This window comes from Clytia hemisphaerica, unplaced genomic scaffold, assembly GCF_902728285.1.
Source record: "Clytia hemisphaerica strain Z4C2 unplaced genomic scaffold, Clytia hemisphaerica genome assembly, whole genome shotgun sequence".
Taxonomy (NCBI): domain Eukaryota; kingdom Metazoa; phylum Cnidaria; class Hydrozoa; order Leptothecata; family Clytiidae; genus Clytia; species Clytia hemisphaerica.
In genome coordinates this window covers 128,582-154,536 of record NW_027104291.1, presented here as the reverse complement: position 1 = coordinate 154,536, position 25,955 = coordinate 128,582, and the positions used below count along the sequence as shown (strand labels likewise).

Genomic DNA, 25,955 nt, shown 5'->3' with positions numbered 1-25,955 from the left:
TTTTCTGCGATATTTAGTAGGTAAGCTGAAGTCAGTTAATTTCGATGGTTTAATATTTAATGTAATCCACATAATTTCACCTAAATGTACTATTTGAAACGAAAAACTTCTTTATCTTATAAAATATGAAGTACTCAAAACAGCTTTGGAAAAATTTTTTGTTTAAAGTGTAAGTGCAGGCTAAAATACTTTGCTAAGCACCAATCTTTATTCTAGGGGCCACCAGCATTTTAGGGGCCATACACTGTACAATTTTCATGACGTTAAAGTTATGGAGAATTGTTTTTTGTAAAAGTTATATATCAACCTCTGAAGACCAATAATAGTTTTATCGCGCGTGTTTCAATCTAATCACTGTAGAAAGTATCAAAGATAAAGAGCAAATATTACCATATTATATCAACCTCTGAAGACCAATAATGTTATGATTCTCTAATCACTGACACTCTTTTTAAAGAGCATTGATGACATTTTTGAGTTGTGTTTCCAACGACGGGAATATAAAAGATCAACTTTGAACTTAATCCTGATTTCCTTCAAACATAAAAATGAAGAAAAGCCCATTTTATTGGCATTATTTAAAAAGTGATTTTTACCCTTAACTTTTTTATTTGAATTTTCCGTCAAATTTTTTTAGTAGAAATCGAATAGTATTATGTAGAAATTTTTATGACCTGTTTTATTACATTTTATTTAAGTACTGTTTTGTTTACTGTTAATCTCAAAAAAAGCCCAGAAATGAGACTTTCAATGTCTGAATCATATGGAATATAAAAGTAAAGTTTTTCTTTGCATATACAATATCTTAATATCACGGGAGTAATAATCGAGTTGCATTTAAAGGTAATAATGTTATTAAGGAAATTTAGGAAGCGCAACCATAGTTTGCGATGACAGGAGAAAAATTTCAATTTTCAACCAGTTTGTTCGCTAAAAGCTCTGTATTTTTTAGCTCTTTTTAAAAAGGCTAGACTATGCTGAAAAATAAAATTGTAAGAGGGGGCCGATCCCTTAACAAACATAGTACCCTATCTTTAGGATTTCTTTTCAATATTAAAGGTGCTTGATGTAGCTAATATTGATATTTTTGGTTGATTTTTGTGATGGTCGATTTTAAATTGTCGTTTAATTGACGACCTCAATGCTAAGGGCTAACCACTGTATCTCGTCTTCAAAACTCATTCATAAAAAACACCCCCTGTTCTCACAGACCCGGTAGGATTTTTTCAGTCAGTGGGGACAGAAAAAACGGACTGGCATTCGAAGGGGGTTTGATATTCCCACAATTTTTTATGGCTGGGTTTTTTTTCTATTCTTTTATTTTCAAGTCAGAAAATTCAGTGGGGATGGGAAAATAATAGCATAATATTTTGCAGTGAGGATTTGTTTATCTGATTATTTTCAGTGGAGACAAAAATTGGAGGATAATTTTCCACCAGGGACGATATTTTGGCCAATTTTTCCAGTGGGTCTGTGAGAAGGGGGTGCATAAAAGTATCAGGGATTTAATCACCTTGGTAATGATACAGTAGAACCTCTAATTAGCGGACACCATCGGGGAAAGGGGATAGTGTCCGCTAATTAGAAGTGTCCGCCTTTTAGAAACTTTTGATCTCGGAGCTCCAATTTTGAAATTAGGCCATTCCAGGGTGTCGAAAATACAAAATTGGAGTCTAAAGTACTTATCTGCAGACACTAGGCCATAGAAGAGCTCGGGTGACTGGCAAGAGGTTAAATCGAGGTGGTGGGTACGGACTTGAAGTACCAGTGATTTATGATTTCTTTGGCCCACCTAAATTTGTTGAATGGGTCGAGGGAAAACTGGAAATTTGTAGAAATAATTTGAATAATAAGACTAATAAGTGCTTGAAAGAAAAATTTTTTTTTTTCAATTTTGGACGTCTGTGACCCGTTTGACATTCAATGTCCGCTAATTGGAGAGCTAAAATAGGGGTTTTGGCCATTTCGTGCGAAAAAATTTGTCCGCTAATCAGAGGGTCCGCTAATTGAGTGTCCGCCTTTTAGAAACTTTTTTATGAGGATTTGACTAGGACACGGCCGGGGAAAATGAAATTGTCCGCTAATCAGAGGTGTCCGCCTTTTAGAGTGTCCGTTAATTAGAGGTTTTACTGTAGTCGTTGAAATTAAAATAATTTATCAAAAGGCCTATTGTTTGTAATTTTAACATTCACTTCGACTTGCATTATGTTATGAGGCACAGTAGTGAAAGATCGTACCATTCAGTCGGCAATTGCTCACTCTCGATTGAAAGAATAGTTCCATTTATACTGAGACGAGTAGTTTTTAAAATGTGATCTGTGGAAGAGATCCTATTTATTGAAACATGAATGAAAAGTGCACTCCTCCATAAGGCTCATTTTCTAAATTATTGCACGTCTCAGACAAATTGATTGTCTCAGTATAAATAGAGCTAATGCTGTTGCTTTACAGAGGTAAGAAACAAAAAAAGGTACACATATCTCAAAAATATACAAGATACGCAGTGCTGATGTACCAATAAGGCCGAAAGATCTCCTGGTTAAATATAGTTTGAAAGGGATTCTCGTTTCTTCACATATATTTCGAATTTTGAAAAGAATTTAATCAGGTCAAAACGATTAATAGAAAAAATAACAAAAAATATAAAACACGTATCAAAGAAAAATTGTGCCTACTCTTTTGTACTTACTTGTAGGGGTTTTTTTCACTTTGCAATTTTTCGGAAAAAAATCACTCCAATAGCATTTTATAATGACCCCCCCCCCCATTTTGCCCAAACCTTTATTTTCATAGGGGTTTTTGGGAAAACCACCCGAAAATTCCTCTACAATAATACCCCCCATTTTTCTCCCAGAGTACCATCCCCTGCTTATTGACCCCCCAACAATTAAGCACAAAAGAGTAGCTGGAAAAGTCGCAATTCTTGCGTAAGTTTAGTTTTTACTAGGTTTCAAAATTCATGATGAACAAGCTACATGCTGAATGGACCTACCTGAAGATTGATGTAATAAGACAATTGAAAAATAATCGTATGACAACAATAGTATGAAAATGCAGAATAATACAAGAACAACTCGAGAAATTCAAGAAATCCGGCATTTCTCGGATGTTCTGTACCAAAATCAGTTTCATCGGAAATTGAAACCATGCTTAATTGTGGAAATTCTTATAAATAATGTTCTTGTTTGAAAAAAAACAAAGATATAAAACGAAAAAATCCAATGTAAATCTACAAAAACGGCAATTTCCGTCATTTTCGGTCGGAAAAAAATTTTTCTAAAAAAATCGAACTCGATTATGTTTTGAACATTGCGAATACGCATCTTTCTGCAAAAAGTCAGAAAAAACTAAAGATGAAAATTCGAGAAAATGTCAAAAAAACCGGTTTTTCCGGCATATTTCCGGCATTTTCGCCCGGAAAAAAATGTTTTTCGAAAATCGGGCTCCGTCACATTTTAGGTTTTGTCATTTTGCATCAGTGTGCAAAATTTCATAAAAGAATATAAGTACAGCTCGAGAAATTCAAGAAATACTTTCTTTCCGGCGAAAATAGGTTGTTCCGGCGATTTTTAAGTAGTTCCGGCTTCAAAAATCAATTTTATTGAAAAGTGAAACATGCTTGATGGTGAGCATTGCTATTAATAATGTTTTTGAATGAAAAAACAACCAATTTAAAGGAAAAAGTCCAATAAAAATCCAGAAAAACAGCGATTTCCGGCATATTTTCGGCCGGAAAAATTTTTTTCTCAAAATTCGGACTCGACCATGTTTTATGAATTGTTAATACGCATCTTTGAGCAAAAAATCAGAAAAAACTAATGATAAAATCTCGATAAAATGCCAAAAAAACAGTTTTTCCGGCATATCTCCGGCATTTTCGGCCGGAAAATTTTTTTTTTGAAAATCGGGCTCCGTCACATTTTGGGCATTGCCATTATGCATCTTTGTGCCAAAAATCAGAAAAAACTAATGAGCGAATCCTGAGAAAAGCTGGTAACAGACGGACGAACGGACGGACATCAGTTAATTTATAGGACCTCCGAGGTAGGTCCAAAAAGTCACAAGTTATTCTAGGGCTAAAAAATAAAAAATACATTGGTCACCCCCCGAAAATGAGGGGTTTGAAATTTTTACTAAATTCAAAAGAAGGGGCAGCTTGTGGAATTTTCAAATAAAAGTACCCTGTACAAAAAGAGGGTTATCATACGGTTATTATCTAAATAGATATTATTCAATGGTTACTTCATCGTAAACGTCTGAGTTGGATTGTCTGTCAATAATAATTTTAATACATGAACTGTTCTAAAGATTTCATCAAAAGCCATAGCATCCTTAGGTCTCTTGCAATCTTCTCGATCCACCAATTGAAGTTATGCATTATATTTTCTCCCGTGGTAGTCTTATCACTTTCAGTATCATTGGTATTTAGAGTCTCATCCATTTCATATCCATCGTTCAGTTGATAGCTGAAATGGAAATGGAAGTGCTTTACTAATAGGCTATGGTTAAAGCAGGTATCATAAAAGAAGAAGGGGCCATCCACATAGTACGTACGCAGTGAAAGGGGGAGAGGGGGTTCTCTGCGTACAAGGGGTTGTCAAATATTTGGAAATTTATTGCGTATGCACTATATGGACAATCACTAACGCTGGTGCTTCGCTAGTGCAATCTAAAAATATGATCTTTAATTTTATTTTATATTAATTTTCATTTTTATAGTACAGAATGGAGAATACAAAATTTACAGTAAACAATGGGCCATTTCATTTTATATCCATCCATACAGCGGATAGAGAGGCCAGACCCCAGAGGGTCTAAGGAATTTTTTTTTACCAGGGGGTAAAGAATCATTCTAAAACTTCCAGGGTGTAACAGGCTGATTTTAGTTCGTTCGACATCACTTATGAAGAAATGCCTTATAAAATATTGATAGATGTTCATATTTCTCTTTTTATTTACTGTCGCACGTGCTAACCTAACTGGATCTAAATTTTTCCACTTACCAAAGACCGTTCTCTTTCAAAGAGGCTGCAGACAGATATTTTGTGTAGATTTTGTTGACGGTTGATGCCTCGTCGAATCTGAAACGAGAAGACAAAATAGATAAAACTCTTTCTAATCAATGATTCGAAGGAGTCCAACTTTTCTGTTTATGACTTAACCCATAAAAGTTGGAAGAAGGATATATATAGCTGCTGGTCTTATAATTCACACCAAACAAAGGAATCAAAAAGTAGTTTCTTTAAGATTCAAAATAATTTTTATTAATGCACGCATTAGTATTCAAATTTTTTTATGATTAAGGGGTCACAGGTTTGACAGCAAAATGTCCCGTTTGAGTTTTTTTTCTTTCAGAAGTCATATTGAGGGGGCCACACTAAAAAAATAAAGCATCTTTTTTTTTTGAGATGACAGAGAGAAAATAATGTTCACTTTTCCATAATGCATGGTAAGAAAAATCTTGAATTTATTTACACAGCAAAACAATTAACTTATTATGAACAAATTGGGCACTTCCTCCCCTAGATTCAAAAAGAGGAGGTTAACTTTTGGGGCAAAACCTTTGGATGAGGGGCACAGTTTAAATGGTGCGTTGGAGAAAATAGGGGGTAGAATTTTCAATAGGGAGTTGACAAATTTATTATTCAGTTTTCCTTCTCAAATCCTTTGATTTAAGAGCATTCGATTTTGATAACCTTTCCAAAAATTCAAATATGACAATTTTATTGACTCTTTTTGAGCAAAAAAAACAAGCTACATGCTGAATTGACCTACCTGAAGGCTAATGTAATATGAAAATAGAAAAGATGGCAACAATAGTAAGAAAATGCGAAATGAAAAATTCGAAAAAAATACCAAGTCAATCGCGAAAAATGACAAAATGAAATCTATCTTTCTACCAAAAAAAAAAAAAACCTTATTGCTCAAAAAAGACTTATCTGTTTTTAGATAATTTTTAATTTAGGTTTTTGCTTTTTGTTTTAGTCTATCATTTTTATTGTCTGTTTTAAGTCTTTTACGTGTTCAGTAGTTAAAGAAATTCTTCCTAATTATACTAGTATTCCTTTGAATTACAAAAAGGTGGCCCATCTCGAATATCTTGCTGATATGAGGTCTCCATTCTAGCATTGTTTAGTTTATTATATCATTGAACCTAAATCTTTGTATCATTTTTACTATTACAATCATGAAAAATAAATAATACTACTGTTACTGCTAAAGGACTTTCTCATCCAATCTAATCAATTTATTTTCATTCCTAGCGATTTTAAGATGGTCAAATATAATGAAACAATGAAAACAATGTACAATTGAAGTCAAATATATCTTTAAACTAGTTTAAAGCTAGAAAATTCTTTTCTCCATATTTTGAAAGGTTAACAATCATTAAATTCAAACATAAAAATTCAAACAAAAATAAAAAACATGCCCATATGATATGGACCTTACTCAGTGCTGCAAATAAGGAGGTTCCAGTTGGTCGGTAATTTTACAAGCGTAACACGAGAATAACTTACCCAGGGTTTGGGAGCACTTTAAGGCCCCAAGCTGAGGTTCTAGGGGGCAGAGCCCTTTTATAAAATTTTGGAGCCTGAAATGACCCTAAAATTGGCTAAACACGGTTGCCTTACTATCTGGTACGTATGGTCAAGCGTTTTTTCGCAGGTTCGTAGGTAATGCGAAAAGGAGTTCCTTCACGTTTTCCGCCCACCATAGAGAGGGCGCCAACAGGGCGGATGTAGAAATCTGGGTCTAGCACACAATGGTGCTTGCATACTTTAAAAATGGTACACTTTTTTAAAAACACATCTCGGTGGACCTCTTTGGACGTTGAGTTAACCTAAAAATTCGTTGTTTTTTCTTTTCATGTTACAAACATTCGAAATGGAACATATCGCAAACGAACATGCTGTGAAGTATACTTACGTACGAACGAATGGATAAGATACACAATTGATATACTGATAGTAGAGACAACACGTGAACCATATCAAACTAAGACAAATATTCGAATGAGGCTAAGAACTCGAGATATCTCAAAAGACAAACAAAGTAATACGGTGGACGCGGTGGCAATCCATGATCGAAAAAAGCATGAAGAACCTCTGTTTGGCATAATAGTACGACAGGTTTTCGTCCAGGTAGGAGAAGTTGCACCCTTTCTTATAGCAATCTCTTTTCGTGCCACACCCACCTCGAGTTGAAAAAGACAATACGTAGTCAATTAATACGACGGAATATTTAAAGTGGACAAGAATACGAAACTGAAGTTAACCAAAACGAACATCATTATGAGATCAGTATACAATATGAATATTAACTAAGAGCAATATATAATGCATAAATAACTGTATTTTCATCACACCGAAAAACCAAATTATAACAAAATATAATTGTACCGGGTGCGCCACAAAAAAGTTTCTCTCTTTGAAACTAATTTTCTCAAAATCTAAAATTTTTAAAAGAACCACTCCTATTTCATTGGAAAGAAGAAAGATAAACTTAAATTTTGATGGGTCATTTATTTAATTCGATTCATTAGATCAAAAGTTATGCTCAATTGAATAAAAAAGTTACTTTCAGAAAGTGCTCGAAAACGTCAAAAATCCTTGTTTGTTTAGTTTAGTCCTTGAACTTTGACAAGAAACCCTACACCACAGAAAATGCCATAAAGGACGCTTCCATATTCGGCATGAATAACGTAAGCCTGAGAGAGAAAGCACATGCTGAGGATCCAAACCTAGAGAAACTCTCCAGATGGGTCCAAGCACGAGAAGCAGGCCGAGACAAGACGACACATGTCAAACGTGTTCGACACGAATCGCACAAATACAACATGTCACAAGAGGAGATAGACGAGATGACGTAAGGAAGCTCAAAAAGGCAGGGAAATATAGCAACAGACACAAAATATCCCGCAACAGGTTCAATTCCAGCCATTAGTCAAGGAGATGCCTAGAAAATGGTAAAGAATGCCACCTGTCCTGGAAAGAAGACGATCAAACGAATCAACGCAGATCACTTCACAACGTTAAAACAAAATGACTCAAACCAAAACCACTCCACACCCAATGCCATGAAGAAGATGACTACGCCAGCAGACAAATGGGTCGACGTCAAGATAAGCGGCACAAAACACACAATCTTCGCGGCCACAGGCAGTGAGCACACCATCACACCTGAACACTACAACAGCGCCATGGGACCCCCTGGAAGAGCCAGACATCATACCCAGGCCAAATAATTCCTGAAAACACAGGGAGTGATAACGGATGTGGACACACGGGAACGCTATGACTACGTGTGGAAAAGCTATAAACGTTGTGATAAAAGACAAAAGTAATGGCCAAATCAGGATGAACAAAGACATACACCACGCAATGCTGGAATGAAGCGCACCCGATTTCACGATTTCAAACACTACAGGAGATCCGCCACGACTTGAAGGAAACAAAGATTTTCAGCTAAATTGACATAGGCTGGGGTTACCATAAACTCCAGGTAGATAAGAAATCCAAAGAAAAGAGCATCTTCAAAACACAGGAAGGTCTACAAAAATTGAGAGACTCTGCATTTTAGACTTACAGCCTCAAGCGGCGTCTTCCACAATCAGATACAGAAAGCATTTGCTGGTCTCCAAGGTGTTACTACATTGCATGACAACATCCTAGTCTATGGAAGAGACTGGAATGATCATTATTATAGAAACCTCGAGGCATTCCTGGATTATTTTAAAAAGAATGGCACAATCCTCAAACCATCCAAATTGACGTTCAGACAGACAAAAATCAAATAGTTTGGTCGAACATTCCATTCTAAACGTGTGACATCGGACCCAAAGAAAATCCAAAACATCAAAGACGGAGGCAGACCTGAAAATACTGAGGATGTTCTACCACGTCTACCACAGCCAGCAGAAAAGACATCACTGAAGCAGAATGAGAAGAGAATGAGATCATGCAGAAGAGGAAGCAATCTCACCATCATAAAGACAACAAGCCATATGTGAAGCATCACAGCATCCAGTTAGGGGACACTGTTCTCCTGAAACAACAGAACACCGAATCCAAACCACCCTTCGATCAATTGCCATATAAAGCCATCTCAGTCAATGGACACCAAATCACAGCAGCACAACCAGATCGAACAAGAAACGCACAGAAATGGAAAATCTACAAGAAACCAGAGTCAACAATGACAAGAGCAACAATAATTGCTCATAGAAGTGTAGACCTGGGGGGGGGGTGGGTACTAGGGTTGGCGAATGAGGGGTATGTGCGGACGGGACCTCCGAAAACCGACCTTTAGAGAGACCGATTTTTGCTGAAAAGCGGACCCTTAGAGAGACTTTTTGAATTTTCTTTTTCGATTTTTGAGAGAGTCATACCCATCATCCATTTTTGCCTAATTACCCCCCGGGTAACAATCTTGTTCTACATTTTTAGACTAGCCCTATAATAAAGAGATATATGTATATATAATATAGTATGATACGATATGATATTGGCTTTGGTTACTTTTACACAATATATGACTATCGTTTTTAGATCAACGGCACAACTCTGCCCCTTTCTGACAAAAGGAAGTAACTCACTTTCTCTTGATTTTGAGAAAAAAGGGCAACAACGTTTGCAGCAAATGTTCAAAATACGATATCCATTTCAAAAAAAAAATTAACGAAATTTATTTCCTAATACATCTAGCCACAAATTCCAACACCCTCACATAAATATCAACACCTTCATGCTCACTTTCAGAGTCTACAGATACAGTCCTATTCAACTCTTCAAGTTCCAAACTGTTTAGAGGTAGCATGATTCTTGGAAGCACTTTTTTGATAGAGTCAGGCTCAGGAAGATCACGTGTGCCTTTGAATCTTGCAAGTAATTGGAGAACCTCTCCCAGATCACGTTGAAAGATATTACTGATGGCTGTGTTACGTTTTGACTCCATTTGATTAATTTGAAACCATAGTTGCCTGGGTGTTTTGTAGTGCTCAGTGCTGACAGGGTGGTGGTTATGTGCGTCACGCCACGTTGAAAGAATATTTTGAATCCTCAAGCCAAAAACATGATGGAGAGCTGCAATATGAACTTCGTTTTCAATGTCAAGGATGCCGTTTTTTTCCATTATATTGAAAATGTTGTAAAATTTATTGGATACCTTACAGAACACGTCTCTCCATAATCGTTCAATGCGGACATTATGAACAGACTTTCCAGATATAAAAGCGTTATGGTCAGGCCCATTCAGAGACTCCATCAAAGATTTGACATGAACAAATTCCCCGCCATGATCTGCTCTTACACGACTTGGAACACCTGACACTTTAACGCCTTCAATAAAGTCACACACCATTGTTTTTGCCAGGTTATTTGTATGAATTTTTAAATATATAATAAAGCGACTAAAACCATCAATGCAACTGTGTATGACAAAGTTCCACCTGATAGAGAAAAAAGATAACAGCTTAAAAATCTTGGTGACAAACTTTATGAACCCTTACTTCATGAGATTTCTGAATAGTTCTAAACTTAGTTCTCAAAGTGGAAATTTTTAGGGGACATCTACAGCCTTTGGAAGTTATTTCAGTGAAAAAAAATAAATTTAGTCATGTAATGGAAAAGGCAGCTTCAAATAGACCTTTTTATAAATTACGTCACAAACATCACTTGCCTCATATTCAAACAATTACCATGGTGTTACAATTAACCTTGGACATTAAACATATTTTTATAAACATTTGTTTTTAGCTTGTCATATTTTTTTATTTTTTGGATTAGAGTAATTTCCTCTTTTCACTTTTACCCATTTTTATTATATTTGATTTGAGTTATGCCATCAACCATTTCAACCAGCCTAAAGTCTTACTAATTTTACTCATCTTCAAACTTATCAGAGTCTTTACCATATAAGGATACTGTGGATCTTACTTTCATCACACTTAAACAATTTTAGGTATGATTTCCCTTGTGTGGTTACAATTGTTAAGTTTAAAAAACGCAATAAAAATGTATTTTAAAAGATAGAATTTGACAAATTATTCCAAAGATTGCTGCACAACAATTTTTTTTGAGGGCTCTGATTTATCCATATTGGAAAAATACTCCAATAATACAAATTTGTACAATATTGAATAAATATTTTGGAGCATTGTGTTATTAAATACATAAGTTTAATATGTTTTTACCAATGTGAAAATAACACATTTTCTTTGATAAAAAACAATACTGTTTTTATTTTGTTTTAAAATACATTTAGAAAAACGATACAAAAAAAATACATTTAGGTGCTCATTTATTTTTTTCAATAATTTTTCTTCTTGCTCAAAAAATTAAAAAGAAAAATATGTAATATTTTTCTCTTTAAAATACATGAAAAATAAGTTTTCTCAATACGTTTTTGATACTTTCATTGAAAAAAATTTTTTTTTAATTAATTTTGAATTTTGTAGCGGTTTGTGACGTGATTTATGAAAAGGTCTATTGTTGTCATGTTTTCAAAGTTTTGGGGTTTAGACACTGGAAACAGTTTCTTCTGGCCAACATAAGCATTTTTATTGCCAGATATCAAAATGAAATTCAGGTTGATAATACACGTTGAAATGTTGAAACAGGAATACAACTGTTACTTTGTGTAGTGCTGACATACCTTCTCTGATTTTCTGATTCCATCATAGAAACTATCTGGCCTTTAAATTTTATAAATAAAACCTGAGTGCTGTTAAAAAAAATAACTCTAGCTACTTTGCAGACCAGATAGTTGCTATAATAGAATTTGACAGAATTTGGTATATATCAGCATTACAAAAAGCTACGACGCTAAATTTAACAGTAAAGAGAGTCCTAATACTTTAACTTTTCCCCTGCTCTCAAAAGGCCACTGAATAAGGCGGTCATCGAAAAAATGCTCTGTTCGCGTCGCTACGGGTGTTAAAAATGCATGCGGGCGGACGGGCGGTCAAAAACATTCCCGGGTTTTTTTAATCACGCCAGTAACTCAGGGGCGGGTGGTAACGCGAGCAAAACTATTTTTCAATGGTTGTCAGAGCAATTGAGAAAAAAGCTATACTTTAAAAGAACAAATTGCTTTTCCCAGATTTTTTCCCGCATCTCTGCACCGGGAAATCAGCGAAAAATTTGATGCGGGCGGGTGACGCGAATAGAACAATTTTTCGATGACCGCCTAATTAATTTTGCAGAAATCAATCTTTAAGTATAACCTGATTAAACTATGATGTGTATCAATGTGCCACAGGTGATTAGGAGTTGGAACACTGTAAACTCTACGTGGCACCACTTGTGCCCATCTTCTTGCAGTTGCCTCTGGATTCGAGAAAGAAAGTAATCTAGCTACTCTGTCACGTTGAACAATGTGAGGAGGATTTCCAGTCCGAAGAAGAGCAGTAACCTCACGAATACCAGAGTTCGGAAAATCTAAAGCTATTTTTCGGATGAGAATCAAAAGGTCATCATCGGAAATGATAGAATAGCGCTCCCTTGGTGTTGGAATGTTATTGTCTTTCATGAATCTGGTCAGAGTGTTTCTATGCATAGAGCCACCAAGTAACCCTTTTTCAGCAATTTCTTTGACATTATGTCCAATGGACAAAAGGAATTTCAAATGTGTTATGTCAATGTCATATGGGTTATTTCCTTTTTCCCAGAAACTGTCTTTTTGCTGTAACGAGACTTTTTTTCTTCATTAACAGAAGCCAAAGGGAGTGCATTATATCTCGATTTTAATCTAGAAACAAGACCATGTACTCGTTGTACATTAGCCTCGTTTGTGTTGCCTTGAGCTAACCTTTGAACATTCACATTGGCTTGATTAAGCTTTTTTTCAAATTCTGGATCTTTGGTTTCAGGAAAAGATCTAGCTAAGCCACGAATGTACAACTCAATGTCCTCTAAAACTTCTTCGTGGCCTAATGTTCCAGCCCTCGCAATTCTGTCAGACATGATTATTGATGATGATGATGGAATGACAAAGCCAAAAGACAGTTAAAACAACACATGACTACTTCAACTTCATTCTGTCATTCGATTCAAACAGATGTGATCCTTAGTTTTGATAGCAATAATGAGTCCAAAAAAAATCGTACATGTGTACTACTTTGAATATTAAAAGAACTATTCTTCTTACCACTTGTGTTTTTTGATGGTTTGGTTTCGTTGCCTGCTTTCTTCATGCTTGAAAATTGAAAACCTTTCTTCCCTACCGAGAAACATGTTTTCTTAAATTTATCGGGATATCGGATACGAAAATCGGGGTATCGGATACGAAAACAACCTTTTGCCCCTGGAAAACCTAGTTTCTTTGTCAGAAACAGTATTACTCTATTTAAAGTGCATTTCGTACGCCATATCCATCCATAATCACAATCCGCACCACACGTGCACCTGAATGGTCAATGTCAATGTTGCCTCAGTTGGATGTTGGCTCAGTTCAGGTTCAGGCTGTGGGGAACTAAAAGACTAATATTAGATGGCTTTTCTGCGATTTAATGTTCATGTAAGTTTAAAATGTTCATGTTCATGACTTTTGCTTTCAAGCGAGCTTCTTCTATTCTCTAGTTTGTCATTTGTTTCCCAGTGCCAGTGTGTTCAGTCAAGTCCAGGGTAGCTATCAGGCTATCTGGCTATTCTATCTGTCTATTAGTCCAGAAGCTGCAGCTCAACATTATGCCTTTAATGAGGGGAAAGGTGAAGGTAGAGATCGCAGCGCCATCATTCAAATCAGAAAGCGAAGAGAGCTTTTAAATGCAGGAAATTTCTGACTATGCATGTAGCTATGCTTTTAGCTATAAACTATTGAGCTACGGTACAAGATTATAAATATTGTGCAGATTATTATATCACTCTTGACTTGATGCTGTGCAAGTGTTATATAGCGAGGCAGGGTATACGTATAACGGTATAGCTGCTGGGCGGGGGAAGTATTATTTAGGAGAGGATAAAACCTCAGGCTCAGGCAAGTTAAGGCCTGTGCAAAAAATTCGATAAATCGTAACGGCTGTGGCGGCCAGTTATTCCACCCCTTTTTATGGGAAAATTTTTCGTTATTTTCACTCTTCATGTTAATACCTTTCAGAAAAGTCCTGGGCCAAAAATTCTGTTTCTGCTATTTAGGGAAATTTAAGGCAAAACACTTTTTGGCTGACATCAGCAAAAATTTTAAATACTAATAACCCCCGGAATATTTATTGAAATGAGCTCAAATTTTGTACGAAAGTAGGGTGGATAAATATCTTTCATTTCCAAAAAAAATGTTTCAAAAGATTGATGACGTCAGCAAAAATCAACAATTTTCGTTTTTTCTAAAAAAATGCTGACATCATCAATTTTTTGGAAACAAGAGATGTTTATAAATCCTACCTTTGTACCAAATTTGAGCTCATTTGGATAAATATTCCAGTTTCCTTAATTTTATCAAAATGGCAAGGCTGGAAACACAATTTTTGGCCCAGGACTTTTTGAAAAGGTATTAATATGACGAGTGAGAAAAATCAAAAATTTTTCCCAAAAAGCCAAAGCATTATTTGATTGATTCGTTAATTTTTTACACAGGCCTTAACTTGCCCGAGACATTGAAAAAATTTTCTTGGTAACCTTCTGAAACATATTTTTGAACACTCCTGTCCTGTTATTTTTCTGGTTAAAGTGGCTGGAATCTTATAGGAGAACCCCTTCTGAACAACTCTGATCTAGGTTACACACAATATTTCTTTAGGGACCATTCAAAAAGTACGTACGCTCAAAATCAGTGAAAATTGACCACCCTCTCCCCCCTTGTACGCTCTCGTACGCTTTGGCATTACCCTTTCGTGTATGTACGCTTTTGAAATGACCCCCCCCCTCAAAAATTTTAGATCATATTAAATAAAGAGTATACAAAGGTAAATTAGGGGATTTTGAGAAAAATTGAAACAATTTCAACTTCTGTTTGTCTTTGTTGATGATATAAAAATGTCAAAGCGTACATACCTTTCTACCTGACCTCCCCCTCCCCCTCGTACGCTTTTGGTCGTACCCTCCCCCTCCCCCTCAGAGCGTACGTACTTTTGGAATGGTCCCTTATTGCTATTGGAAAATCATATTTTTTCAAGGCTGCTCACACTGTAAGTTGGTCTCTAATGTTGGCATCTGTCTTATAATTTTGACACCCTTCTTTAGAGATAGGAACAATAGAAAGTGAGGAAGGTCAGAATCGCTGATTGACTTTGATTAGCACGATGAGAGGAAAAAATCTTTAGTCTATCAGTGATTTCGACCTTCCTACCGGGTGTCCCAGAAAAAAGTTCCGCTCTTTGAAGTGAATTTTCTCGAGTTCTATGAGCTTTTAAATAATAAAGCTTTTTGCATTGCAAAGAAGAAGGATAAACTTAAATTTTGAGGGGTCATTTATTAAATTAAGTCAACATGATCAAAAGTTATAGCCTAAATGTTAAAACATCACTTTTCAAAAAAGTCAAAAAAAGACGAAAAAAGAGGGGATTAAATTCATTGTAAGACAAAGACACAAAAAGCTTTGAAAACTCTTGGTAAGATTTTGATGAATGTTTGGAGTTTGAAAAAGCATCGTGCCCCTTGATTATGCCCATGGGAGCTCGTTAAATTAGACAAAGAAAAGAAAAGGAATTAACAATAAAATAAAGACACCTTAAAGAACTGCATGGAAAAAACTTTGACCTTAAAATAAATTGGCAAAAGAAGTGCTTTCTTTATGATGATTTAATCTCCTCTTTTTTCGTCTTTTTTTGACTTTTTTGAAAGTGATGTTTTAGCATTTAGGCTATAACTTTTGATCAAGTTGACTTAATTTAATAAATGACCCCTCAAAATTTAAGTTTATCCTTCCTCTTTCCAATGCAAAAAGATTCATTATTTAAAAGCTCATAGAGCTCGATAAAATTCACTTCAAAGAGCGGAACTTTTTTCTGGGACACCCGGTATTATTCCTATCCATAAAGAAGGGTGTCGAAATTAGAAGACGGATGTCGACATTAGACCAACTTACGATACTCTTCTGTGTGCTGTGGAACTGGCATGTCAAAATGTTAATCTATTCATCATGTCAAAAAACAAAATTTATTGGTATCAACCCCCTAATGCCCTAATGACAACAAACTGATGGTTCAGAGATTAAAACGAGTCGACAACTTTCTTTATCTTGTAAAGTTACACTGAAACACGACAGATCACATGCAATACTGTGCCGTGAGATCAGGTAACTTGCATCATTGGAGACTAACATGCATTATAGCCCTCAAATGAATGACTTAGCTGGTCATTAAAATACAAAGCTAAATCAAAACAAAAATCGTAGAGTAGAGCTGCTTTGAAATTTTGCTGCTATGATTGGTCAGTCATTTGATGGCTATGCAAGTTTCCCTCCACTGATGCAAGTTACCCGACTTCAAGGTACGAACGTCAGAAAGCCAAAGCCTGGAATGCTCTTCATTCTCTTTGCAAAGTATGGGATAAAAAGTATGGGATAAAAAGTATGGAAATCGAACATCTCAAAATCTATCAAAACTGCCAAAACTGTTAGGTGGCTCAAAAACTTGGACCTTTTTAATATCTCAATAACAAAACGCCACGTCAGACATGTCCAATCCAATAATCGCCTTTTGGTCCGAAAAATTAAACAAACTACATGTGTTTTTTTATAAGTATTATTGCACTTGTAAGCATATTCTGGGCTCAGATACAGGGGAAAATTAAGCATACAGTATGGCAAGCATTACCTTGAGCCTACGTTTTTTCCTGATTTTGGCTTTTTTTGGCTGGAATTTTTAGTCTTTTCAGTATTTCCCTAAATTTTTGCTTTGGATATAAGCATCCCTCAAGCATTCAGCCTTACTAAGCTTTCGACCTAAGCATCGTTTTCGGATTTTTATATGCTTATTAAAAAAAACATGTTATACAAATCTAAAAATTGGTGAAGGGTATTTATTCGCCCTATTTTTAGATTAAAATATGTTTGCCTGTTTGGATGTTTCCAATTTGTGACCTTCTTTCTATCATCAGAGCTGCAGGGCTCGAAATAACGATATTTAGGTGGTCGGACACATTGTCCGATCAAAAATTGATTTGGGTCGGACATGTTCTAAGGCTTTTAAAGTAAAATGGGTCGGACATGTCCGATTGATTTTTATGTGGGGTATACTTCAAGTCTAATACAAGCTTCTGATAGAATTTTCACATTGATCACGAAGAAGCTAAACAAATGTCAATTAATGGTCAGAAGCCCATGATTTTTACTTGAAGCATCCTTTCATTTGTTGAGAAAAAGCATCACACAAAATGAATATCTAACACTAATGATCGCAACTTTGAGAGTTTTTGTGTGTAAATAAATAAGTTACTAATTCTATGTAAATTATAATTTCTTTTGGAAATATCACAACGCATCCTGACAAATTTTTTGGAGGCACCAAAAGTAATTGGGTCGGACATGATGTCCGACTAGAATCGATTTGGGTCGAACATCAGCAATTGGGTCGGACAATGTCCGATGTCCGACCGTTATTTCGAGCCCTAGAGCTGGACCATACCAGCCAAATCAAAATACATTTAACAATAAATATTTTGTAATTTTATATTTCTGAAAGGTCTAATCATAACTAGTACCTATCAGATTAAATGCAACTTTGATTCAAACATGGCAGAAGAAATTGACATTTTGAAAAAAAGTAACAAGGTAATCAATCTTATTTCTACATGCCAATAATATCCATAAGGGAGAGGTGAGGGTGTAGCTGTATATATAATAGAACAAAATACTTAATTACCCAAAACATGCCCTTGCACCTAACTATAGATTTATATTATTTTATTTGAGTTATATTTGGCCTAAGTCTAGTTATTTTTTTATTAACTCTTATTTGAAATATTTACAGTTACAATTAATGATGACTAAGCTAATGTTTAAAATTGAAGATTATTATAATTAGGATATTCTTTTTAGAGGAAAGGACGTCCAACTGACAGAGAGAAGCTCAATGAGTATTTAGCATCCAAGAAAAAACATAATACTGTTACTAACTACTACTCAAATAAAAACGATGACAGTAATAAAGAAAATGACCAATACTCTTTCCCAGGAAACAAAAACAGCGAGGTGGAAATAACCTATCAAACCATCTACTAAAGAATGTGGTATACAAGTTAATCCTGAAGATGTAACAAGCAAAAATTGATAATTCAAAACTACAAATTCAGCTACGTAACAAGGAAAGAAGATTGAGTGAACTTAAAAGTATGGTTGATCACGCATATGCAGAAGATATATCTCATAATTTCTTTATATATTACAAGGATCTGACAAACACCCAGAAAGTATTGATGAAAAATATGCTTAAAAGCTTTCCTCGATTTGACGATTACAGCAAAGAGTTTTGGATTGAAATGTATGAAAATGTTCCAAAAGAGCAGCTTGACAAAATAGTCGAAACATTTAATGGTCCTTTGAGTAAAAGAACTGTCAGTGATTGGAAAAAGAAACTTGAAAATGCAAAAAAAGAGCAACCTTCTTCAGATGAGCAAGAGCTGGTTCATAACTTAAAGGTTAAGGTTGAGGAATAACATTGGTATTGAATGTTACTTTTAAACAGTTTTCCATGTAAAAAACAATGGCTCATAGTGTTTTCAGAGGGGTCTGAACTCACCCCATATATATTCCACCAAACCCCCACCCTATATGCATCCTCCTCTCATTGGGGGGGGCAAGGTTAATGACTTACCAAACACGTGGCACTAAGGGTTGGTTTTTCAAGGCTCAACTAGTACAGGCCAGTGCACCATAAGGGTGTTTTGACCAGTTCTGCACTGTAAGGGTATGTTTTGATCAGTGCTGCACTGTGAGGGTATGTTTTGACCAGTGCATTGCTGTAAGGGTATGTTTTTATCTCTACCTGAACTGTAATGGTAGCAAATAACCTCTTGTTCCTATGAAAATTTTTCAAATGAAATGAATTCTTAAATTATTCAATAGCTCACACTCGTGTACATCTGTATATTTCCCATCTGTATGTCTCAAAAATTACCTTTTTAAAAGTGAGGTGTTCCATTCGAAAAGGTCAGATGAAGAGAATGGTGCTGTAAGGGTGTACTTTTTGTCGGCTTCTGCACTGGAAGGATGTCAAATTTTGTAGCTTATTTCTTCACTGTAAGCGTCCGATTTTGGAAGTCATTTTTTGGACCGAACGTATGGTCGTCTTCAGAACGTGTGCCCCCCCCCCCACTTGGGACTCCCCCTATATCAACTTCCCCTACTTTTAAGTAATCCCCTCCCTTAAAGCTCAAATCCCACATTTTATTCAGAAAAAGTTCTATCCAGGCTTTTTTAGAAAGTTGAATCCCCCTTAAATAAAGGGGGCTCCCATTATGTGGCTTCATCAAACCTTGTAAATAGTGTTATATATTTTTAACATTGTATGTATCACCTTCTATTATTTTGCTTACCATAAACAGTGACATAATTTATTAACAAAAAAGAAACAAAACAGAAAAGAACATTATTGGAAGCATGATTAATTAATTAGAATAAATCAGAAGGTTTGAAAGTTTCAAGAACTTGTACTGCACTGGCTTTATTAGAACTAACCTATTGTTTTCTCTCTTTTTAGGAAAGGCTAATAAGAAATGATAGATAAAAAAATAGTTTTGGAGAAGTTCGAAAACTTTACGAGAACATCATTACAATATGGCCAGCAGGCATTTGAAATATTGCAAAAATTCTACTATGAAGAAATTGAAAAAGACTGGCAATTGCAAGGTTCCGTTTTCTTAATGTTTTTATTCTGCATTATCATGGTGTTGGTCAAAATTCAGTGGAATAAGTATGGACTTGCCATATTGGGCATGGAACTTTCTAGTCAACCCTCAACTGACACTGTTGATGGTAGGGGTTTGGACACTGTCCATGAGTATCCTGACGAAGACCCGCTGACTTTTGTAAAAAAGAAAACCAATTAATTTCAACCATGCTGGATTTCATTTTTGTTGTTAGTGAGAAAGTATTTTTTTGGATCTATTTTAATGGGATATTCAGAGAGGCAACTGGAAGTAGTTTGTCTGCGTGTGGCAGTTTCTTCCCCCTTGTTTACAGCAAACAAAACTAAGGGCTACAAAAAGGGACCAATGGTTTCTTTGTTTTGTTTATTCCCCTGGTTAGACTGGATGAGATGGAGTTTTTATAAGATACCTTATAAAAATTGGTCATTTGAAGTAATAAAAATGATGCGTTCTTTAGAAAAAGTAACAAAATTGTTTTATTACTGGTTAACAACCAAACCAACCAAATCAAATAAGAGCTTGTAAAAACTTCATCTCGTCCCGGTTAGAGAAAGGCCAATACTAACCAAACAAAATATTAGTTCAAAGTAAAAACTCCAATCCCGCCAATCCACCTCTAAATGGTGCAAAAACACAATATTAAGGTCAATAGGGTTTTTTGAAAAAGGAATTGCAATATATTTTTTTCTTTTGGGGATTCTTTGCTCCTATTCTTATTAATGTCCTTGGATTCCAAGATTAACTGTCACCTGATTTATAAGCAGTAAATGGAAGGAAAAGGATAGGATTGGATGAAATTTTATCATTTTATCTAACATTGATTAAATAGGCAGTTTTTTTCCAAGGTTACACGCAAATTACACAACGTTCTGCCTGATAACCCGAATTTGTCATCAGTTTAAAAAAGGCTAATTAGCTATCCATTGCATAAAGGGCGAATTTTTGTAGCTTACTCAAAGGGGAGTTAACAAGCAAATGAGGTGTGGGTAAAAAAATGTGGCTTACTGGTCATGTGGCTGACCCTAACAAGAAATTTTGAAGGCTGAGTTGTCAATAATGGAAACAATCAGAAATATACTTTCTTTTCAACATTGCCAGCAAAGGGCTAAAGTTTTCTTTAGCTGCACTGATTCGTGGCTTACAATTTGTTAAGTGGGCAAAAATGTGGCTTCTTACACAAGGGAAATATAGGTGAATTTTATCTCTCTTTTATGTCATTTTTTAAGTTTTTGGCACTCAATCATTAAAGGATAACACCAGGGCCAAATTGAAAAGTGGTCAACCAAAACACAAAATCAAAAATTTTACAAACAAAATAAGTAACTGTGATTTTTTTTAAATATAACCCTTAAATTTTCCAATTTCAACTTTTAAATCAACCGAGTCGCACAGTAATCAGGTGATTATATCGAAACACAACTAGTGAGGTTTGTCACGGAAGGACAAGTGTTAAAATATAATGGACCTTCTTTTGAAAAATAAAATGATTAATCAAAAATGAAATGTGTTTTAAAACAAGTACATACCCTAGTTAGTTTAATAGGTTTATTCATTTTGAAATAAGTCAAACAACAAAAAAGTACTGCAAGCAGAAAACTTTTTCAAATATCGAATTCCTTCCGTGACAATTTCAAGACAAAAGGTTTTTTCACCAGTTTTGTGCAAGTACACTAGTCTTAATATTATTGCAAGTTCTAACTATTGGTACCCCCTAACAAAAAATGAAATTAGATTCCAAAGCAACCTCCTTCACATTCACTTACAAGGTCTGAAATTATTGTCCTTCCGTGACGGATTCAAAATATCTTGTTATTTTTAGAAATCTTGGACTTCAATGGGTCTAATCCATTTCAGGAGAGTGTCCTACGAGGTTTAGAACCATTGGGAACCAGCTCAACCCTGTATGGAGCTCAGAATAAGCTTAACTAAGGCTCCAGTACAGCGCTGTAAGCTTACAGCGTAGGCCCAGGCGGCTCTGGAGGCCTAAAAACCGGTTTTCTGGCAAAACTACTGTTCCCAGCCAGTTCTAAACCCTCAAAATCGCTTCACACCATGGAAATATGCTAATTAGAGCCTTTGGAAGTAGCTCACTTGCTTGCAAGGTCGCGTTTTTACGTTTTTTGCTTAAAAAAGCCTTAAAAACGCTGAAAAAGAGCTTTTTAAGCGTTCTTAAGCTAATTTAGTGAAGATTCGTTGGTTCTGCCCACTTCGCTGGACTTCAATGGGTCTAATCCATTGCAGAGAAGTATCCTACGAGGTTTATGACCATTAGGAACCAGATCAGCCCTGTATGAAGCAGATGAAGCTCAGAATAAGCTTAACTAAGGGTCCAGTACAACGCTGTAAGCTTACAGCTTGAGCCCAGGCGGCTCTGGAGGAAGGGACAGTTTTTCCTTTGAGATTGTACGTCTTCCTTTTTGCACTAGTAATTTGCCTTCAACCATGTTTTACTCTTGTTTTGGTGCTGAAATCATCCGGATAGCACGGGTTAGTTCATCTTTGGAAAATTTTAGCTTGGCGGGTAGAGTTTAATGGACCGTGCTTTGAAACAAGGCGGAAAAGTCTTTCGTTTACAAAAGACATTGAAAAAAATATATGGACGCCAGCAGGTATTCCATTCCCTTGCTAGCAATATAACACTATTCTTAGAAAGTCTTCTCTAGTTTTATTTAATTATCATCATCATCTAAAACATTTATCGGATTTGTCGTTTTATTTTAACATTTTTAGTTTGAAAATTGTGAATGTCTCGTTTGAACTTATTAGAAAGTTCTAGTGGTGGTATGCGCCACTTGTTTGAGGATATGTCATTACAACTCACATTAGTAAAAATTGGTAAAGAAGTTCCGCCGTATTGATATAAATTGTGGTTTTTTTTGAAGCCTCATTTCTTCTTCTTTTTCTTTCGAGCCACTCGGATACGGCCCGAACGGGCTCCTGGGCCAACTTTTCAACTTTTCGATTATGCCGTTCTTTTCTAAATATTTTCTTTTCTAGATTGTGATTGCAACACTTTCTAAACTTTCGTTAGATGACGGGTGACTCTAGAGTAGCAGGGCAGCTACTCATGGCCACACCTGATGCCGACTTTGGTCTCATCTATCGCTTCCATTTATTTCTCACTTCTTTAAATTCACTTACGGTTTTTCTCCGCAAATTGTAGATTTAATTGATTGTTTGTCTATGTAAGATTGTTTATTTGTGGGTTGTTCTTTTTGGTTCTTGTTTTATTTTGTTAATTGTGTTGTTTAAGGTTGTCGCTGTTTGTTTTGTTGGTTTTAACTTTTCCTTTGCGTTAAGTTGGTGAAATGATTCTTGCTCAGTTTGAATGTTTTGTTTTTGTTTGACACGCGTTTTCTGAATTTAATTAGCTTTTCAGATAAAAACCGGTTTCCGGCAAAACTACTGTTCCCAACCGGTCTAAACCTAACGCTTCAGCACCATGGAAATGTGATAATTGAGCCTTGGAAGTAGCTCATCGCTTCAAGGTCGCGTTTTTACGTTTTTTGCTTAAAAAATATAATCTTTCCTGTAAAATTTCCTAATTATCATCACCATTATGGTTGAACAATAAAAATACAGTTCCAAGGTTTTGAAATGAACTGAATAGTAAAAATGGGCATGATTCATGATATGAGTGTCACTCCACTAGTTCAGTCAAATTTTTACGCTATTCTGATTTTGAAAAATAGGAATTTTTTCCTTCCGTGACGGTGTCCTTCCGTGACACTGACCTTTCTCAGTTGCAAAGGCCTGTAGCCATCGAAATTAATTTTTTTGACTCAGTTCTTTTTTCAATAACAAGCAGATAGACATAAGTTTCTTCTGGTGGTATTTTGGTTTTAAAATTCTCTTTAAATTCACAGGAATCTGAATCAGCATACTTTGGTCTTTTTTAATGTCTTTGCTGCGTTCCTTCCGTGACAGAACCTTCAAAGTTCAATTATTCAACGAGGAAAAACTTTTATGAAATTTATTTTGGTTTGGAAGTAGTAGTACTATGAAGGCTTTAATTCAGGACTAATACTATTTTCATTAAGTTTACCATTTTTCAAAAATAGACCAAAAAAGGCTCTGATTTCCTTCCGTTACAGAAACGGGACTTTTCAATTTGGCCCACCAGTAGGTGTAAAAAATTACAAAGATTTTGTTGTAAGTACAATTTTGTGGCTTGAGGTGCAAGATTTACACCCTTGAAACCCTTGAAATTCCAAATTTTGTTGCATTTTAGCTTTCAGAAATACAAAATTTCTCCTACTGTGTGGGATACAAACATCAGTGAATTAAATGAGAAACATATTTTGGAAGATTTAAGGGGATATTCCAGGCTCATTCTTAAGGGGTTTACCCTTTAACCTGTTGAGTGTCACTAGAATTATATGAGATCGGCAGGTCTGGGTGATAGAATGGGTGGTTGTAAAATTATTAATTATCAGCCAATATATCAAGCACTGCACTGAAAATAAATTATTTTCTCCATCAGGCCCAACTATAGTTGGACCCTTCTTTACCACAACTTCTATAAAGAAAGTATCTGTTGAAGAATAATTTTGAGTTTCTGTTTAAGATCAAGGGGATTGAAAAGGCCGATTTGTTTGAAAGATTTCAAGGTTTTTATGATTTTGTTAAAGAAAACTTCTTAGGGCGTATTTTATTCATTTTATTAAGGGAGTTGAGGATTCAACTTTGAGAGTTGAAAATTCAACCTTTCTTCAGTTGTCAACATATTTCATTGAAATCCTTGAAAGCTAGCAAAGATCAACTAAAAACCCTAGCAACCCTTGAAAGTTTGTGGTAAAAAACCCTTGAAACCCTGGAAAATTAGTCAGAAATGACCCTTGGAACCCTTGAATTTGTTGAAAAAGAAGTTCTGGCCACCATGGAAGTATTTTCCCAGAAATGACAAAAGAGCAGAAAATCCTTTATTGTATTTAAAAAAGGTGTAACTCAAAGTTTGGGGGTACTTTAGAATTTTAAAAATTTGGGGATACCAAAATGATTGGCAGTAACTAAAATTCTAGGGGGTACGTACCTGAACCCAGGAGGACCCTATGGCAGCTCAGTTCTACAAGAAGTTAATTTTTGGACATACCTGGAGGTCCTATAAATTAACCTGTGTTCGTCCGTCCGTCCGTCCGTCCGTCTGTTACCAACTTTTCTCGGGATTGAATCATAGGAATCTTTTGATTTTTGGTACAAAGGTCCAAAATGGTGGTGGGCAAAATGTGACGGATCCCGATTTTCGAAAAAAAAAATTTTGGGCAAATTTGGGCCAAAAAGCAGCTAAAAAACGGGTTTTTTGGACTTTGTGAAAAATTGGATCATTAATTTTTTCTGAATTTTTGCATGAAAGTAGGGTACCATCATAGGTAAAAGATGCTCAAGCAGATATTTGCAAAAAAAATTTGTTGGCCTAAAAAACGCATGTTTATCTATAAGAATCACTTGTAATAAGCATACATCAATGTTCTTAGTCAAATTACTCAATTTTTCTATGAGAAATGTCTTTTTTTGCTCATGAGGGCTTACTTTTGAAGAATATGTGTGTTTAGACAGGAAATTTGGGTTGCTTGGCGTGTTTTTAAAAAAAAAACTGGCAAAATATTTTTTTTTATAAGCACAAGTCATTACTTTGAATTACTTTTCTCGAGATTTCTTTTTCTTTTTGCAACAACATTCAACTTCAACCCTCGAATGTAACGAGCCCGATTTTTGAAAAAAAAAATTTTGGGAAATTGGGCCAAAAAACGGATAAAAAAAGGTTTTTTGACTTTGTGAAAAATTGGATTAAATTTTTTGATTTTGCATGAAAGTGGGTACCATCAAGGTAAAAGATGGCTCAAGCAGATTTTTGCAAAAAATTTTGTTGGCTCAAAAAACGCATGTTCATCTATAAGAATCACTATTAATAAGCATACATCAATGTTCTTAGTCAAATTACTCAATTCTTTTATGAGATAGATATTTTTTTTTGCTCGTGAGGGCTTACTTTCGAAAAATATGTGTGTTTAGAATGAAATTTTGGTTTCTTGGCGTGTTTTCATTAAAAAACTTGCCAAATTCGATATGTTTTTATAAGCACATTATCAATTACTTAGGTATTAGTTTTTCTCGCGATTTGCTCTTTCATTCTTCATGATTTATTGCACAAAC

At 35.3% G+C, this 25,955-nt stretch overlaps 1 protein-coding gene and 2 long non-coding RNA genes across 3 annotated transcripts; 1 reads left to right on the top strand and 2 right to left on the bottom strand.

Annotated features, from left to right (window-relative positions):
- Window positions 1–2,560: 2,560 nt before the first annotated feature.
- LOC136817118 (uncharacterized) lies at window positions 2,561–13,364 on the bottom strand. Its single transcript, XR_010848028.1, has 3 exons — window positions 13,147–13,364; window positions 5,004–5,081; window positions 2,561–4,466 (listed from the first exon to the last, which is right to left on the bottom strand). It is a non-coding gene; the product is annotated as an uncharacterized lncRNA (long non-coding RNA).
- LOC136817117 (uncharacterized) lies at window positions 6,307–13,128 on the bottom strand. Its single transcript, XM_067073453.1, has 2 exons — window positions 12,224–13,128; window positions 6,307–10,447 (listed from the first exon to the last, which is right to left on the bottom strand). The coding sequence occupies exons 1-2, from the start codon at window positions 12,553–12,555 to the stop codon at window positions 9,685–9,687; spliced, it is 1,095 nt and encodes a 364-aa protein (XP_066929554.1). The 5' UTR covers window positions 12,556–13,128; the 3' UTR covers window positions 6,307–9,684.
- A 4,136-nt stretch (window positions 13,365–17,500) lies between the features above and the next one.
- LOC136817116 (uncharacterized) lies at window positions 17,501–19,520 on the top strand. The gene is made up of 2 exons (XR_010848027.1): window positions 17,501–17,706; window positions 17,974–19,520. It is a non-coding gene; the product is annotated as an uncharacterized lncRNA (long non-coding RNA).
- The last annotated feature ends 6,435 nt before the right edge of the window (window positions 19,521–25,955 follow it).

Coding starts and splice junctions, on each gene's coding strand:
- LOC136817117 (XM_067073453.1), bottom strand. CDS start 12,555: ATGCATAGAAACACTCTGACCAGATTCATGAAAGACAATAACATTCCA. Junction 10,448..12,223: donor ACACATCATAGTTTAATCAG/GTTATACTTAAA, acceptor TTTCTCTATCAG/GTGGAACTTTGTCATACACA.